The 15,430-nt window shown below is 35.9% G+C and overlaps 4 protein-coding genes across 8 annotated transcripts; 3 read left to right on the top strand and 1 right to left on the bottom strand.

Annotated features, from left to right (window-relative positions):
• The first annotated feature begins 275 nt into the window (after positions 1–275).
• LOC8277976 (malonyl-CoA decarboxylase, mitochondrial) lies at positions 276–6,265 on the top strand. 3 transcript variants are annotated; one of them, XM_048373905.1, is made up of 16 exons: positions 281–744; positions 839–934; positions 1,075–1,165; positions 1,240–1,366; positions 1,449–1,638; positions 1,937–2,081; positions 2,172–2,262; positions 2,795–2,853; positions 2,928–3,005; positions 3,352–3,435; positions 3,709–3,890; positions 4,742–4,870; positions 5,068–5,140; positions 5,395–5,480; positions 5,632–5,716; positions 5,906–6,265. In XM_048373905.1, exons 2-16 carry the CDS (start codon positions 909–911, stop codon positions 5,936–5,938), a joined length of 1,479 nt encoding a protein of 492 aa, XP_048229862.1. In that variant the 5' UTR covers positions 281–744; positions 839–908; the 3' UTR covers positions 5,939–6,265. The 3 variants fall into 3 exon arrangements, with proteins under 3 accessions (XP_048229861.1, XP_048229862.1, XP_002518428.2); XM_002518382.4 differs by having other exon boundaries at positions 284–744; positions 839–960; XM_048373904.1 differs by lacking the exon at positions 5,632–5,716 and having other exon boundaries at positions 276–744; positions 839–960.
• A 136-nt stretch (positions 6,266–6,401) lies between these two features.
• Positions 6,402–7,774, bottom strand: LOC8277977 (chaperonin-like RBCX protein 1, chloroplastic). Its single transcript, XM_002518383.4, has 6 exons — positions 7,482–7,774; positions 7,296–7,390; positions 6,927–7,044; positions 6,803–6,819; positions 6,628–6,690; positions 6,402–6,543 (listed from the first exon to the last, which is right to left on the bottom strand). Exons 1-6 carry the CDS (start codon positions 7,627–7,629, stop codon positions 6,463–6,465), a joined length of 522 nt encoding a protein of 173 aa, XP_002518429.1. The 5' UTR covers positions 7,630–7,774; the 3' UTR covers positions 6,402–6,462.
• A 46-nt stretch (positions 7,775–7,820) lies between these two features.
• LOC8277978 (lysM domain receptor-like kinase 3) lies at positions 7,821–12,401 on the top strand. 3 transcript variants are annotated; one of them, XM_025157203.2, is made up of 12 exons: positions 7,821–8,625; positions 9,894–9,927; positions 10,040–10,047; positions 10,174–10,332; positions 10,423–10,619; positions 10,734–10,793; positions 11,005–11,098; positions 11,187–11,338; positions 11,414–11,505; positions 11,633–11,771; positions 11,849–11,947; positions 12,016–12,401. In XM_025157203.2, the coding sequence occupies exons 1-12, from the start codon at positions 7,821–7,823 to the stop codon at positions 12,178–12,180; spliced, it is 2,004 nt and encodes a 667-aa protein (XP_025012971.1). In that variant the 3' UTR covers positions 12,181–12,401. The 3 variants fall into 3 exon arrangements, with proteins under 3 accessions (XP_025012971.1, XP_025012970.1, XP_015574289.1); XM_025157202.2 differs by having other exon boundaries at positions 10,734–10,823; positions 12,025–12,401; XM_015718803.3 differs by having other exon boundaries at positions 10,734–10,823.
• A 578-nt stretch (positions 12,402–12,979) lies between these two features.
• On the top strand, positions 12,980–15,298 carry LOC8277979. Its single transcript, XM_002518385.4, has 5 exons — positions 12,980–13,131; positions 13,225–13,334; positions 14,012–14,082; positions 14,198–14,284; positions 14,380–15,298. Exons 2-5 carry the CDS (start codon positions 13,232–13,234, stop codon positions 14,656–14,658), a joined length of 540 nt encoding a protein of 179 aa, XP_002518431.1. The 5' UTR covers positions 12,980–13,131; positions 13,225–13,231; the 3' UTR covers positions 14,659–15,298.
• Positions 15,299–15,430: the final 132 nt, after the last annotated feature.

Here is a 15,430-nt window from a genome sequence, read left to right as displayed (position 1 = left end):
AATAGACAATTAGAACGAGAAAAGGCAGCTCACTGGAATTCATTGCCTAATAAAATAAGGCCCATCACAGTAATGGGGTTCTTCTTTCTTTAATTGGTAGTTTCTTAGATTAATATAACTTAAAAAATGAACGTTCGTGGCTATACACTAAAAAGTAGTTATTCTCAAGCAGGTAGAAAACATAATGGTCCGGAAATATTAGCTATAATCTTTTAATGTTTATGACTTGCATCCGACCGACAGGCAGATGCTGGTCGCTGATTCTTCTGCGACGGTGATGCAAAATGAGTATGTTTTTAGCGACCTAAATATATTCGTCGCTAACTTATTGAAAAACAGCGTCGACCTCTTTTTCAATGAATGCAATGCAAACAGAAACTTGTGCGGCCCAAATCTTTATGAAACTCACTTCAGCCCCTCAACGTCATCATCTTCTGCTAGTCCAGTCCATCAATCAAAAGCAACTATCTCGCTTCGCAAACGTCGCCGTTTTCGAAACAAAGCTTACAACCCCACACAGATAGAGCCGAGAAAAACTGAAGAGGTATTAGTGCCTGGACGTGGACGAGGACAGGGATGGATTAATAAGTAAGAAAGGAAGAGCGCCAGAAAGAGAGTGATATCATTATCGTGTTTGGGAGGCCCAAGCAAGACATTCTTTAAGCAGTAATGAACAAAAAAGGTTTAGCCATTTTAATGCGAACTAGAATGCGACCTTCCAACGATCCTACCTCACCTCTCAATGTAAGTTAAATTATGTTACTTAGAATTTTTAATTGTCTCTTCATCCTCCTATCTTTTTTTCAATTCTCGAAATATTTTACTCTGAATCGAACAGAACAAGAACAAGGTCGATCAAATGATAACCAATTCCCAAGGTACCCAATTTGGTTCTACTGTTTCTCAACATGCTGCACAGGAAGGAGCTAAAATGGTCAATACTTTTACTTCCAAAGAGAGGTTTTTTTTTTTCTATTTTTTCTTTTTTTACTTCATATTCCTAATTCATTTTTTTTCTTCTTTTGATTGTTTCCTTGTAATTATTTGCATATTCCTTTCTTTTTCACTTTTTAGGGACTTTGATTCTGTCCGTGCTTCTATGCATTCAGCCATTTCATTGAATAAAACTGACGTTCTTGATGCGGTGCTTAATGATTTCGCTGAGGTATCTTACCGTTTAAAAATAATCGCTATAACACTTGACTGATTCAATTTTTACATAATATTCTGATTATGCAGGGTTATCTAAGCTTTTCTCTTGAAAATCGCCGCAAATTATTGTTTATGCTTGCCAAAGTCTATGATCTCAACAGGGCTCAAGTTCATGACCTCATCAAACAATATCTTGGACTTGAACCTCCTTGTTGTAAGATTTGCATATCTATATACATATATTTGTTTACATCTTTCATGAGCTGTTGAAAAGTTTTTAGAATTTTGGGTTTCAGGTGTTGCTGGTGAAACTGAATCCGATAGTGTTGAAGCCGAAGCTACTCTTTCTTCTTTCTATCGCATTGAACGGAATTTGAGACAAGCTCTTAAGCCTACATATGATGTCCTTTTTGAACGTCTCAACAATCATCCTGGGGGATTGAAGTTCTTATCCATTATTCGAGCTGACATTGTCTCTCTTCTCGCGTAAGGTTATTGTCTATGTTTGTTTTTGAATTATTTCATTTTCTTTTCCTTCTGTGTGATTGTTTTCTATTATTTATGTCACTCAAAACAATTATTCTTGAAAAGGTTAAAGAAAGAAAAAGCATATTTTCTGTTTATCCGTTAGGTGGCTATACTTATAACATAGAAAACTGTAAGTACTTGTACTAAGGTGCACCAGTTGCATAGAAGGAAATAGTTTATTATATGAAGTCTATCACTTGATGAACATAGTGATGGAATTAAAATTTTCATTACTCGATTCATTATAACTTTACAGAGAAGAGAATGCTGCATGTTTGCGGGCACTAGATTCCTACTTAAAGGAAAAACTCAGTACTTGGCTTAGTCCTGCTGCATTGGAACTTCACCAGATTACATGGGATGATCCTGCTTCTTTGCTGGAGAAAATTGTGGCTTATGAGGTATGTTGCCATAACCTGTCTTAACATTGCTCATAGATTTAGATGTTGCCTGGTGTAAAAATATATTTTCTGATAATTGTCTTCGTGCAGGCTGTACATCCGATCTGCAATCTCTTAGATCTTAAAAGAAGGTTGGGTGTTGGTCGTCGTTGTTTCGGATATTTACATCCAGCAATACCTGGTTAGCAAATCTTCTCAGTGGTGATGTGGACAATAGTAGTTTATTTGTCAAAGTTTTCGACCAATTTTAAGTACTTGTTCAAGTTTCCTAGTTTCTTTGAAACACAAGACTTCTTATTGGTATGGTGCTGGAGCCTGGATAAATGTAGCACCTAAACCTTAATACAATGTAAAATATCTTTTACTGTGATAAAGTGTTTTAGATCTTGTGTTCATCAATTTGAGTTCATAGCATATAAGTTAACCTTCCCAATGCAGATAGCATTAAGAATGGAGATATCTTGCAAGTTGACAAATGTAATTAGTTAGAAGAGATCTTGAATCTGTTAGAGCAAAATTGTCCAATCATTTAGCCTAGTATTATGTATTTTTGGAGTGATGGTAAATCTAGAAAATTTTTCTTTTCTGCAATTCATTGTTGTCAAGGCAACTGAGTTTAGGTTTGGATTATTATACTGAATTGTAAATTGGTCTCTCTTTTTGGTGTACTTAATTACTTTATGTAATATCATTTTAGATATTCTTTTCTGTAGGTGAGCCCCTTATTTTCATAGAAGTTGCCCTTCTAAAGAATGTGGCTCAGACAATACAGGTTTGTTTTACAAATCCTACAGGTTTTCCTTTTCAGCTGGACACTATTGGTAATGAACTTTTAATCTATAACAGGAAGTTTTATGGGATAATCCTCCTATACCTGAACCTGATGCAACTTGCGCACTATTTTATTCTATATCGTCAACTCAGGTAAACTACCTTTGGCCATTATTTTTTCATGTTGATTTATACGGATACTTTTTTCTTTTTTAGTATAAAAATCCCATTTCTACCATTTGTCATTAGGTTCTTCTTCTGTTAAATGTTTGCTCTCTTTTACTGATGATTGATGAGAAATCATTTGGGCATATTTACACTTGCAAGTCAATAGGTGTCGAAGATCATTTGCAGACTCGGCGATGAATTTTACTATTGCTGTTCTCTGTTATGTGTTTCTGCTTGGACATTAATTTATTTGCATTATATAATTAAAAAACTATGAATAACACTCTGATGAGATGCTTCCATGACCTATATACTTATAGAAATTTGACAGCCTGGCTTGGCAGGGATCAACCTGGGAAAGTTTCTTATCAAACGTGTCATTACGCTGGTGAAAAGAGATATGCCACATATATCTGTAAGTATTTTATGATCTAATTCATATAAAATGGGAAAACCAAAATCCTATTATGCATAAAACATACTTTGAAAATGAGGCATGAAATATTTATTCTGCGCATGGGATACATCATTTTGGGTCTATGCAAATGCATTGCACACTTGATCAAAATACTTTAGAAAGAATGGGTTGCCAAGTTGCTCTTTTGCAGATCTTTAGCTTGTTGCTTGGTTTCATGATTTCCATATATTGCTCCCTGCATTACTTACTTCCTTTTGTTTTTGTATAAAGATATTTGCAACATTAAGCCCGATTCCTGGATTCTTGCGATGGCTGCTATCTAAGTTGGCATCTCAGTCAATCCTTGCTGAAGTGGAGAACATGTCACAATCATCTTCAACTGGATCAGTTTCTGCGTTTAGGGAGAACATCCTTGAGCCAGATGAAGAAAGATCACTTATGAATTGTTGTCAGTAAGTTAAGTGTTGATTTTAAATTGAATAATCTTTGTTTTTCTTTTTTCATATGCTTTATCCTTCTGGCTGGATTTCTACCTGTTTATGTATATGTGGAAGGAAGAAAGAAGGTATGATTGCTTATCATGGAAACTGGGTCTAAGATATGTGGTTATTCTATTCTTTTCCCCAAAATTTTCCTCTTCCTTCTGCTACTGGCTTACTGCTGGGCTTTCCATAACTGTATTTTCCATCAGGTCTTCTTTTTCACCATTGATCTTCCCTGTTTCCCATATAAAATGAATATAAAAGAAACTAAAGACACATTAAGTTGTTTTTTCTACCTACATTTTGTTTACTAGCTTTAGTTCCCTACAGAAAGCACATTTAAGGCAGAATAGTCATATGTTTTATGGTTCAGTACATTATGCTACCCACATCAGGCAGAGATTTTTGTCATTTTGGCAAGAAAATATAGAGCAGTAAAACTGAGAGGATTAAGGCCATTATTGCTATTCAGTCTGTCTTAAAATGGTCCAATACCTGCATACCTGTTTTCTGCGAGAGAGAACCGAAGTCATCCATATGACTGAAGTTATCAGATTATGTTTCCAAATGAGCCGCACCACACATAGTTTTAATGCGGAACTGCTTGAAACCATATAAAAAGGTTGTAAGTTGGATTTCCTGTTGATGAAGCTTGGATGTATAATCCTTGAGATTATTTATTCTATTCAAAACTCTTTTGGAACCTCTACGATATGCCTCTATTTTTGGTATCTGATAAAAAATCCAGCTGTTATTTCTCCATTTTATGGGTTTGACACGACAACATAGATTCATGTGCACTATAATAATTTTACGTGCAGGGAGGCTTTTCCTGGAAAAAATGGCATGGAAGTGATGTTAAAGTTGTTGACATCAACAAAACATGAATGGACCAACTCAGCTGAATTGCTTTCAGCACTGAAGCCCCCTCTGATGCGACTATGTGCCAGGTATGCTGTAAAGTATAATATCAATATCTCAATTCGGTAAATTGAAATCATTAATTATGGTTAACAACATGGGAATATAATTCTGAGATATTGTAGATGATCTTTTATATTTCAGTTTGTTATTGTTGCATAAGCTTGCACTTCTGGCCTTTTAAAAGTTTAGTTTGGAGTGTTTGTTGTATGAATTATGAATGCAGGTACCTTCTACAAGAGAAAAAGAGAGGAAAAGCTCTGGATTCTGTTGCAAATTTTCACTTGCAAAATGGAGCGGTATGTCATACTGCCTCGACTTGTAGAGTAGTAATTGATTTCTTCCTTTCAGTCACATCTATGGGAAGCTCTATAGTTTCTCAATGTACCATTTTGCAATTGGTTGATTTTGATAACCATTTCTATTAAATCCATGGGTTTATTATGTCCTAAGTGATGTGTGTATTTTAAAAATAGATAGGGGCAGCCCAGAAGCTAGCTTCCTGAGTTGAGAAGTTCGATATGTTAATTTCTGATATTTTGATGTGGTACAGATGGTTGAAAGAATAAATTGGATGGCAGACCGCTCGGAGAAAGGCCTTCAGCAAAGTGGAGGTATCATGGTGAACTATGTTTACAGGTAATTCTTGTTATAGAAGCTACTGTTTTCACATCACCAATTAAAAAAAAGCTGAGAGTCCAGCATCCAGCAGATCGTGAATTGGATAAGACTGAAAATTTAATGCTTGTATCTGTTTGAATGATAAGATACACTGAACAATGATTTGCAGGGTTCATAAAATTGAAGAATATTCTGAGTCATATTTCAGTGCAGGGCATATACATGCTTCAAATGGCATCTGCCGATACAATATCGTAATTTCTTGTCCATAATTAGCATTTACTTACACTTTCATGCTTAAGTTTGCAAGTGTTTTTTCTTTTTCCTTGATCCTGCACCTTTGCAATGCACAAAGGGAGGGAAAAGGAAGATAAATACACCATGTGCTTCAGCAATAAATCCTTCCTTTCATTTATAGTTACTGATTTGGCTATGTTTTGCAGCCATGGAAGGAGCCTGAAGTAATAATAGTTTAGGCTTGCGCATGGATCAATCAAGTACATAATTTTGATTCCAATTTAGGCGGACCTTGCGCATTTAATCATTAAGTTGCATATGTACAGAGGGCAGCTGATGTCCTGATTATGCTTTTGTCTAATAAGCCTTTTGCTCAAGAATCAAGATTTGATGAAAGCCATCTTTGCCGGTGCTTTTGGGAGTCGAGTTTCTATAAATTCGTATCTTATATTTTCTCAATTTTTTCTAATAAGGATATCTTTTGTAGGATACGGATTGTACTTTTGCTATGCATTATGGTAAAAGGTCATGAATGTAGAGTAAGTGAGATGGTATGGAATTTTCTACTTGACTTTGTTAGATGACTGATGTTCATCCTATCTTATAATAAGAAAAACAAAGTAACCCATAAAATGCACCTGAGTTGTACCCTTATCTGTTTGCTTTTTTTTTTTTTCTGCTTATATTACATGAGATTACAATATTGCCTTCATATATAAGCCTCCATTTAGACATATATAAAGTACTAAATTGCAAGGTTTGGTCACTTCTCACTTTCTCTATCCACATGAGTGGTTTCCCGAATATAATCTCTCATGAGCCTTGTGTTAGAGTCACCAACCATCTACAAGAATAAAGAGAAAAGAATCAAGATAAATCTCAATTACCAGTGGAGCAAATCTAACAGGAAAGGAAATTGATTTCTGACCTTGTGTGCAAGCCGCTGCAAGTTGTCCCATTCAAAATCATTTTTACAATATGCAGATCGAACCTATGCCAAGATGGGAAATATAAAAAATAAATCATAGATTGATGGTAACATGCTGGTCTCAGAAATAATTAGTGCAGGAAGTGAAACATCTCAAGTAATTATAGGTACTCACCTCCAAGATGCGCAGAGCTGTAATGTGGATTCCATATGAGATAGATTTATTCACAACTCAAGAGTCAGTCACAGTCTCATAATATTTAATCAGTAGGAAAGGAGTTACATGTCAAGTAGCATACCTAAACTTTTATGCCTTGAAGATTCACGCATCAAGTTTGCACAGAACTCGTCACCATCGTTCAAGGAGTGCCTACTCAGAAATCCCATTAACTCTTCATAAGCTTCAGGGTTATAGCTCTGCTCTGGGAAGTAAATGTTAGCAGATTGAATTGTTTAATTATAGCTGATTTGGCGTGTCATGCTCATTCTTGCAAGAAACAGATATAAGTTCAATTACTGTATTCTAGGAATGCTTACACTAGTGGAAATCTCCAGAAATATTATTATCTAATCTTGAAATTAGTTATGGAAGTGTGGATCGCGTTCTTGCAAGAAAGAAAGTATATAAAATAAAGAAGCAGTTCACAAATGCCGAGGGGAGGAGGAACCTGAAGCTGTGCAGTGACAATCCTAACGGCAACATAAGTAAAGAAATTATGCAGATTTTTTGCCGCCTTGGCCTCCGGTGATGCTTCTCCAAACCCTGCATCACAAAGCGTCACTATTACAACTAGAGAAACAGAAATACATACTGTTCAAACATACGACAATAAATAAGGGAAAAGCGTACACACCAGGAACATACATCTTTTGGCAGCGCAACCGTGTTGATTGTGCTGTTCTTAGCTTCTTGCATGGCCAAGAAGGATAAGCTTTGTTCCAGTTGGACTTTGGAGAGCAAACAGAGAGTTGACAGGGTGAAAGAACTGCATAGGATCCCATTTAGCAACTAAGGATTGTTAATCTTTGTGTTCTGGATTTCTTGGTTTTCAGCTGCATAACAAAGAAAATATCTCCAGACTCCCTCCAACTGTGGTTAGTTGAAGCAAGATAACTAAGGCTGCTTCTGTCAACAAATGGTTTTGGGTAATTAGGGCCCATAAATCAATCCATTGACAACACAATATGATATTATGAGGCCCACGGCCTTAAATTCTCTTATTATTCTATTTCTGACTGAAGTGTTGTTAATAAATTCAATTCAACCCACCAAAAGAGGCGAAGCCAACTGGTCTCTCACAAGTCTCCCCTTCTTACATACGACAATGATATTTCATATAACATCACATCCCAACCTCAGCTTTCCAAACTCTCTGCTCGTGAAAATGAACATTGAACCAATCCTACTCTTTCATGCCCTGCTTCTTCTCTTGTCCTTGAGAGCACAAGCCAAGTGCAAAACTGGCTGTGATCTTGCCTTCGCTTCATACAACACAAGCCCAAGAGTAAACCTCACATTTATAAGCACCCTCTTTAGCAAAAGCCTCCCTGAAATCCTCCGTTACAATCCGCATGTCTCAAACCAAGACAGCATCCTCGCGGGTACCAGAATCAACGTACCCTTCTCCTGCGACTGCTTAAATGGCGATTTCTTGGGTCATACCTTCATTTACACGACACAAACTGGTGATACTTACGATAAAATCGCAAATATTGCTTTTGCAAATCTCACAACTGAGGATTGGGTTCATAGAGTAAACATTTATGACACTACCAGGATACCGGACGATGCTCCTATTAATGTCACCCTCAATTGTTCTTGCGGAGATAAGCGCGTGTCGAAGAATTATGGCTTGTTTGCCACGTTCCCACTTCAGCCAGGCGAGAACTCGTCGTCTCTAGCGACGGCGTCTGGTGTATCCGCAGACTTGCTGCAGAGCTATAACCCGGGCGTGAATTTTAGTGCAGGGAGTGGAATTGTTTACGTGCCGGCGAAAGGTCAGTTTTACTACTTTTTAAAAGTTCTTTTTTTTCCTTCATCGCTTCAAAAATATTGACCTTACTTAGAGAGCTAATTTTGAAAGGAGTTAAGCATGATTGACCCTGGATTAGATCAAACACATATACAGATTCACCTCATTCAGCTTCTAAAATAAACTGTACAAACTTGATTAATCACAGATAAAACCAGAAATAATACATCATTAATTATTAACCAAACGCAAAAGTTTAAAATTAAATTAATGAATGCTTTTTATTGTTTGGTAGTCACTGTTATATGCTGTCTCCTGCAGACAAATTGAATTTATTACTTTAATTACAAGTTCAAGCTGGCTTTGTCAATACGCGGTATCAAGTAGTCTGGTCTCCTTTGACAAATTCCATACCTTTTCTTAATTTTGGCATTTCAGTGATCCTTTCGTATTGTTGAAATTTATTAGATATTTAAGCCGATGAAATGATTTCTTATCTATTAATTATATTTAAAGTCCCTGGAATTCTGAAGTTAAACCATATCAAAGAATAATATTCTGTTAGGGACCAAGTGGCATTAGATGCCATTGGTAAACTATTAATTAAAGGTGGGGATACATCCAGAAAATGAAACCATCATAGATTTTTGATGGACGTTTGTCGCTTACTTATCATTGCTTGTTGGAGATTTAACATAATTATTATTTAATTCGTCGTTGTTAACCAACCTAATCATTCATGTGCGGAAGCCTTCTTCACTATATGTTCCCCTATTCAACTTTAGAAAAAAGAGAAAAAGAAAAAACTCGTACAACTTAATTACATTTATATATTAAACTTAATAATTACCCTGCTTTGTTTAAATTTCATAATATCAGTACTGACTAGTAGTGGAAAACAAGTGACGAAAAGAAATCAAATGGCAGATTGACTTGGGTTTAATTAATAAGTCCACATTAATATTCTTGACCTGTACCTGAAAACATAAGAGGTCATTAAACGGCATTCTAAATATACAAACAGTACTCAAGATCTCTTGTAATTGTTCCTGCTAAAATTAGTTCTCAACCTGCAAAATTTACATGCTTATTTTTAAAATTGATTCTCCTGGATCTTATGTTTGTTATCTATTCAGCCATTAAATTTCAATTTTAGACTCATGTTCCTCTTTATTCCTTAAATAAATTACACTACAACTCGAACAATCCCCTGTAAATAGCATCTATGGTATAGCTATACCTGTGACTGTTCTTATTAATTTACTAACTTAAGGCTTTTTTGATCTTTTGTAGATGCAACTGGAAATTACCCTCCATTGAAAATAAGGTAAGATATACCAGCTTAACATGCTTCTCAATCTTTTACACTTCTTTCTCATTGCATATTTTGAGTTATCTAACAATTCTATCCAATTGTCATGTTCCTCCTACTTGTGCAGTGCAGCTGGTAGGGTCTATCTTGAGCATTTCCTCTATTCTTGTTCTCAGTTTTCTCGCATTCTTTAAGTTCAACGTGCAATTTAAAGGCATGGCCTGATGTTGTCCTGTACTTATGTTATGGCATTTCAAGCAGGGATTTCAAGGAAAGTTATTGCTGGCATATCTATTGCAGGAGTTGCAGGAGCTCTACTTCTTATTTCTTGTATATATTTTGGATGTTATAGGAGGCAGAAGATAGAAACGGTTTTAATCCCAGAAACAACTGAAGATCCCTACATTCAACATGGACATGGTAAAATAATTATTTAGTCATCTGATATATTTATTATGTTTGAAACTTGGCATATGTTATTTAATTTGTGGCTATGCTGAGGAGTTCTAGGCTTTGGAAGTAGCTTGGACAAAACTTCAGAAGAAACCACTTTTGTTGCAACTTTGGGGCTTACAGGATTTACAGTGGACAAATCTGTGGAGTTCTCATATGAAGAACTTGCTAATGCTACTAATGACTTCAGCATGGTTAATAAAATTGGGCAAGGAGGCTTTGGATCAGTCTACTATGCTGAACTAAGAGGCGAGGTTTGTAGTGAATAAATGAAAAAGAAAGTAATATGGACGACTTCCACTACAGCGTGTTTTTAATATCGACGGCTTTTCCTAAATTGCCTCTCCTTTTTCATGTTTATCTTGCAGAAGGCTGCAATAAAGAAGATGGACATGCAAGCATCAAAAGAATTTCTAGCTGAGCTCAAGGTTTTAACACATGTTTATCACTTGAACCTGGTATATATGGTACCCTATATAGTTGTTTTGAAAAATATGTATAGTGATAGTATATACTAGTGAAGAGTGCATTAACAAACTTTTGATAATGCAAACAATCATATGCTGTTACTAAATGCGTATGCTAATCCATGCTGAATTAGGCATGATTCATTTGTTTTATGTTTAAAATTTGTGGCAGGTGCGGTTAATAGGATATTGTGTTGAAGGTTCCTTATTTTTGGTTTATGAGTTCATTGAGAATGGAAATTTAAGTCAGCATTTGCGTGGCTCAGGTGAGAAAATGTATGCAACTAACATGAACATGTTAACTTATGTGTTGTCAGTTGATTCTAATGGGTACTTTGATGTCTTTGCCTCTAGAGAGGGATCCATTGCCATGGTTGACTAGGGTGCAAATTGCTCTAGATTCAGCTAGAGGACTTGAATATATCCATGAGCATACCGTTCCTGTATATATCCACCGTGACATAAAATCTGCAAACATTTTAATAGACAAGAATTTCCGTGGAAAGGTTGTTATAGTTCCTGCATTAATGTGAAAGTTCATTTTGTATCATCTTCTCCTAACTGATCCTTTTCATGCATAGGTTGCAGATTTCGGGTTAACAAAGTTAACTGAATATGGAAGTGCTTCATTGCATACTCGTCTTGTGGGTACATTTGGATACATGCCTCCAGAGTAAGTTCTTCACTGAACACTGTAAAAAAATCTTATTTTCAGCAGGAAACGAGATGATATTTGCAAATATGTAAATGCATATCTGAGTCACATAATGGTAAGACTGATTTTGACATTTCTTTTTCAGGTATGCTCGGTACGGTGATGTTTCTCCGAAGATTGATGTATATGCTTTTGGAGTAGTGCTTTATGAACTTATATCTGCCAAGGAAGCTGTTGTGAAGGCGAATGAAATTATCACGGAGTCCAAGGGACTAGTTGCACTGGTTGTTATTCTCACCATTCTCTGTTCACTATTACTATTAGCATAAATATCCTCCTAAACGTTGTTGTTCTGATGCAGTTTGAGGATGTTCTTAGCCAGCCTGATTCAAATGAAGATCTTTGTAAGCTTGTTGATCCTAGGCTTGGAGATAACTATCCGCTCGACTCAGTTCATAAGGTAAAAATATACATATATAAGTAGAGATACGGCATATGCTTGTGGGAATTAATTTGTTATGTCGATAGATGGCTCAGCTTGCTAAAGCTTGCACACAAGAAAATCCACAACTGAGGCCAAGCATGAGGTCTATTGTAGTTGCCCTAATGACACTTTCATCTTCAACTGAAGATTGGGACGTTGGTACCTTGTATGAAAATCAAGCTCTGCTGAATCTAATGTCAGGGAGGTAGTCTTCTTGATTGCAGTTGATGCTTCTTTTGTACAAAATGGGGGAATTCAAGTTTTGAAGGAATATACAGTTACTTTCATATCCATTTTGATATATCTTTTTCTATCTATGGAACGTATAATGCTTTTTGACTTTCACTTCGCAAATCCAAGTCCCAACCAAATTGTAACTTGTATTTTTTACAACATTTATTATATAATCTAATGAGCTTTCTTCTTCTTTTGCTTATTGTTTTTTCTAATTAATAGAAGGATTTCATGTCTAACTGTTTTTCATTAACAGTTAACAATTTATTATTCTTAAAATTGAAATCAAGTATTAACATTTCATATCCATATCCATGCAAGCTAATTCTTTTTTTATTATTAAAATAATATTTCCATTTTTTGCTTCCGAAATTGCCCAATTGTTGATCTTATATTTATATTGACCAAGCAAGTGAACCCTTTTGTAAATTTACAATGCTTGAAAGAATTAAATCAATTAGTTGCAACTTATAATTAACTAATTAATTATTCCCATAATTAATGTAATTTGACTTATTAACTCTTCCTACGTAGAATTAGAATCCACAATCTTTTTAGGTCTAATTACCAATTACCTGCACTTTTTTTAAAATTGAATTACTTAAAAATCTTTTAGCATTTAAAAAGAGTTTCTTTTCTTTTTCTCTTAATTATTACCCGTATCAAATTTTGGAATACCTTTTCAATTTTAAAACCTTGACAGCAGACATTTCACTATTTCAGCCAATAGGAACTCAAATTGATTTGACCTCAAGTAATTAGGTCATTGTTTTTTTTTTTTTTTATATATAAGGTAATTAGGTTAAAATTGAAAGAGGGGAAAAAAAATCCAAACTTGCGGAGCGCTACCTCTCTCTCTCTCTCTCCGTCCCCTTCTCCGTCTTCGTCTCTGGTCTCTATATCTTTAATTGATAACAAAGCTGCAGGTCATTGCAATTGTCTTTCTATTACAACAATTTATTCGCTCTGATTATATAGGTTAGATGTATTGAAGTTAGGGTTTTTTCTATTCTTTTCAGCTAAAGTATGACTAAGACAGTGAAGAAGACGAACCGGAAAAGCGACGAAATGGATAGCAAGGTCCCTGATTGGGACTTCAAACAGATTATGAAAGACATTCAGCTTTTCGGTATTTTCAGTTTATTTTTTCAATCTTCTCCTAGTTTTCTCTACTTCTTTTGCATGATGATTTACTTTCGATTATTTCTTTCTTTTTTCATTAACATTTCGTCACTCGCCGTTCGTGATTTATGTTTGCGCTTAGCTGCTAGTGATTATCTGGGAATGCTTAATAGCTAATCTTGTTGGACTGAAGTGCCATTGTTATGTTCACAATTTCTATACCTATTAAACATCAACGATAAGTCTGTCTATTGCTAACTAGATTCCTACAAAGCTCATGCCCATCTGTTGCCAGAAATTTGGCTGCAGATTTCACATGTTTGATTCGTATGATGAATGCTGGTAACATGGACCGGGTGTTATCAAGTAGTTGGAGGATTGAGGACTGGGAGTAAAAGAGACACATTATATGATTTTCCTCTTGCACCTAATTTAGATTCCTGGATTGCGAAATAACCCAGAAGTTTTGCTGTAATTTATGGACTGATTGGGAAACAAAGGAAGGGCATTTGCATTTTTGCTTGAACATGCTCTATCTTTGTCATTGAAAGTGATAAAAATGTATAATCTATTTAATCCTGATGGTTTATGGTTCTTCAATAGGATGTTTCATAGCTCTATTTGTTTTTTCTTTTTCATTTGCATTTGTTTGTGACCTGTGGGAAATTGTACTTTGGTATTCAGATGCCTCACATAGGACATGGAAAGAGAAAAAGGAGTTCGAGAACAGGAAGGTAGTCTCTCTTGGTGGTAAGGTAAGAACTATATGTGTGCGTGCACACAGCTTTTGGTGGACTATATCGGTTGCATGTGCGATGTTTCTGCCCTGGAAGCTATCTGAACTTTTATCTGTGCTTATCCTCAATACAGCCTCCTAAAAAACAGAGACTGCCTCTAAGCGTAGCACGTGTACAGATGAAGAATCAACAGGAAAGAGAAGAGAAAATACTACAAGAGGTAATAGATTTCTTCTAGCGCCCGTTCAAAATTGCGAATTGCTTCATTTGACTGCACAAGCCTTGTGCATGTTCACTAACTGTTTGACATTATAGAATATGATTCTTGGACGATTTGGAGGCAAGCATAGCGGTGGTGCTAAAAGATCAGTGGACAAGCGCAAAACTGAGTACAGGGGGCTGAAGTCAAGTGAAGGTTATTTTAGGAACGGTGTACTTGATGTGAAGCATATGTTACACGCAGGCCCATCTAGAGAGAATGATTCATCCAGCCAGATGGTCGTTAAAGGGAAGACGAAGATGAAGAAAAAGGGAACTGGAAAGAAACACCGGGGAGGGGGAAAGAAGAAAAGCGGTGGTAGGAAGCGAAACTAAACACATTAAGTTATTAACTGTAGGAAGAGAATGGATAGACTCATGCTTTTGAGATTGAAATTTTCAAGGATGGCAAGAATCCTCCGACTCGTATTGGCATCTGCTCTTTGGATTTGCTCAACTGAGCTTTAGTTCCAAACTATTTAGATAAGTTATGTGGCCTTCCTTGCCTGCCTTATTTGTTATACTGCAATTTGTATCCTTAGGCAACAAGTCAAAAACTCAAATGAGGACGTAGCACTGCTGGCACTGCATTTGTAGAAGTAAAGCTGAATGCTAAAATTCATCCTCAGGTGGCCGTCAGTTGTGGTTAATTGGAATGATAATGTCAAGTAAGGTAATAAAGACAATAAAAATACAGAGAACAAGTTGGTGGTGGCATCTTCGGCTGTCAAAAGCTCTATACATAATGGACAATGGCAATAAACCTGGCCCCTTTTTCTCATTTCGGCCAAGGCAAACAGCCCTGTCCCTTTTGCCTGAAAAGTAAATCATGAATGCATCGGCTTGCAAGTAAATTCTTTGTCGTTTTGTTTATGTTAATTATGATTGTTGTTTTATTTTTATTTTTTTCTCTAAGAAGAATTATGATTATGTATCGGATTCATATCGATCTAATCTTCCGAGTAATATTTTACAACACAAGATGTCCCTTGTTGTTAATGTGATAGAAGAAACTGAGTTGAGGTAGTTGAATCGGGCATTTGTTTGGAACCTACAACACGGCTGTGCCCTTTTGCCAGGGCTTTCATTGCAATAAACGTGACAAATG

This window comes from Ricinus communis, chromosome 5 (genome assembly GCF_019578655.1).
Source record: "Ricinus communis isolate WT05 ecotype wild-type chromosome 5, ASM1957865v1, whole genome shotgun sequence".
Classification (NCBI taxonomy): domain Eukaryota; kingdom Viridiplantae; phylum Streptophyta; class Magnoliopsida; order Malpighiales; family Euphorbiaceae; genus Ricinus; species Ricinus communis.
Note: the sequence above shows the minus strand (reverse complement) of the source record. Positions and strands in the feature narration are given on the sequence as shown.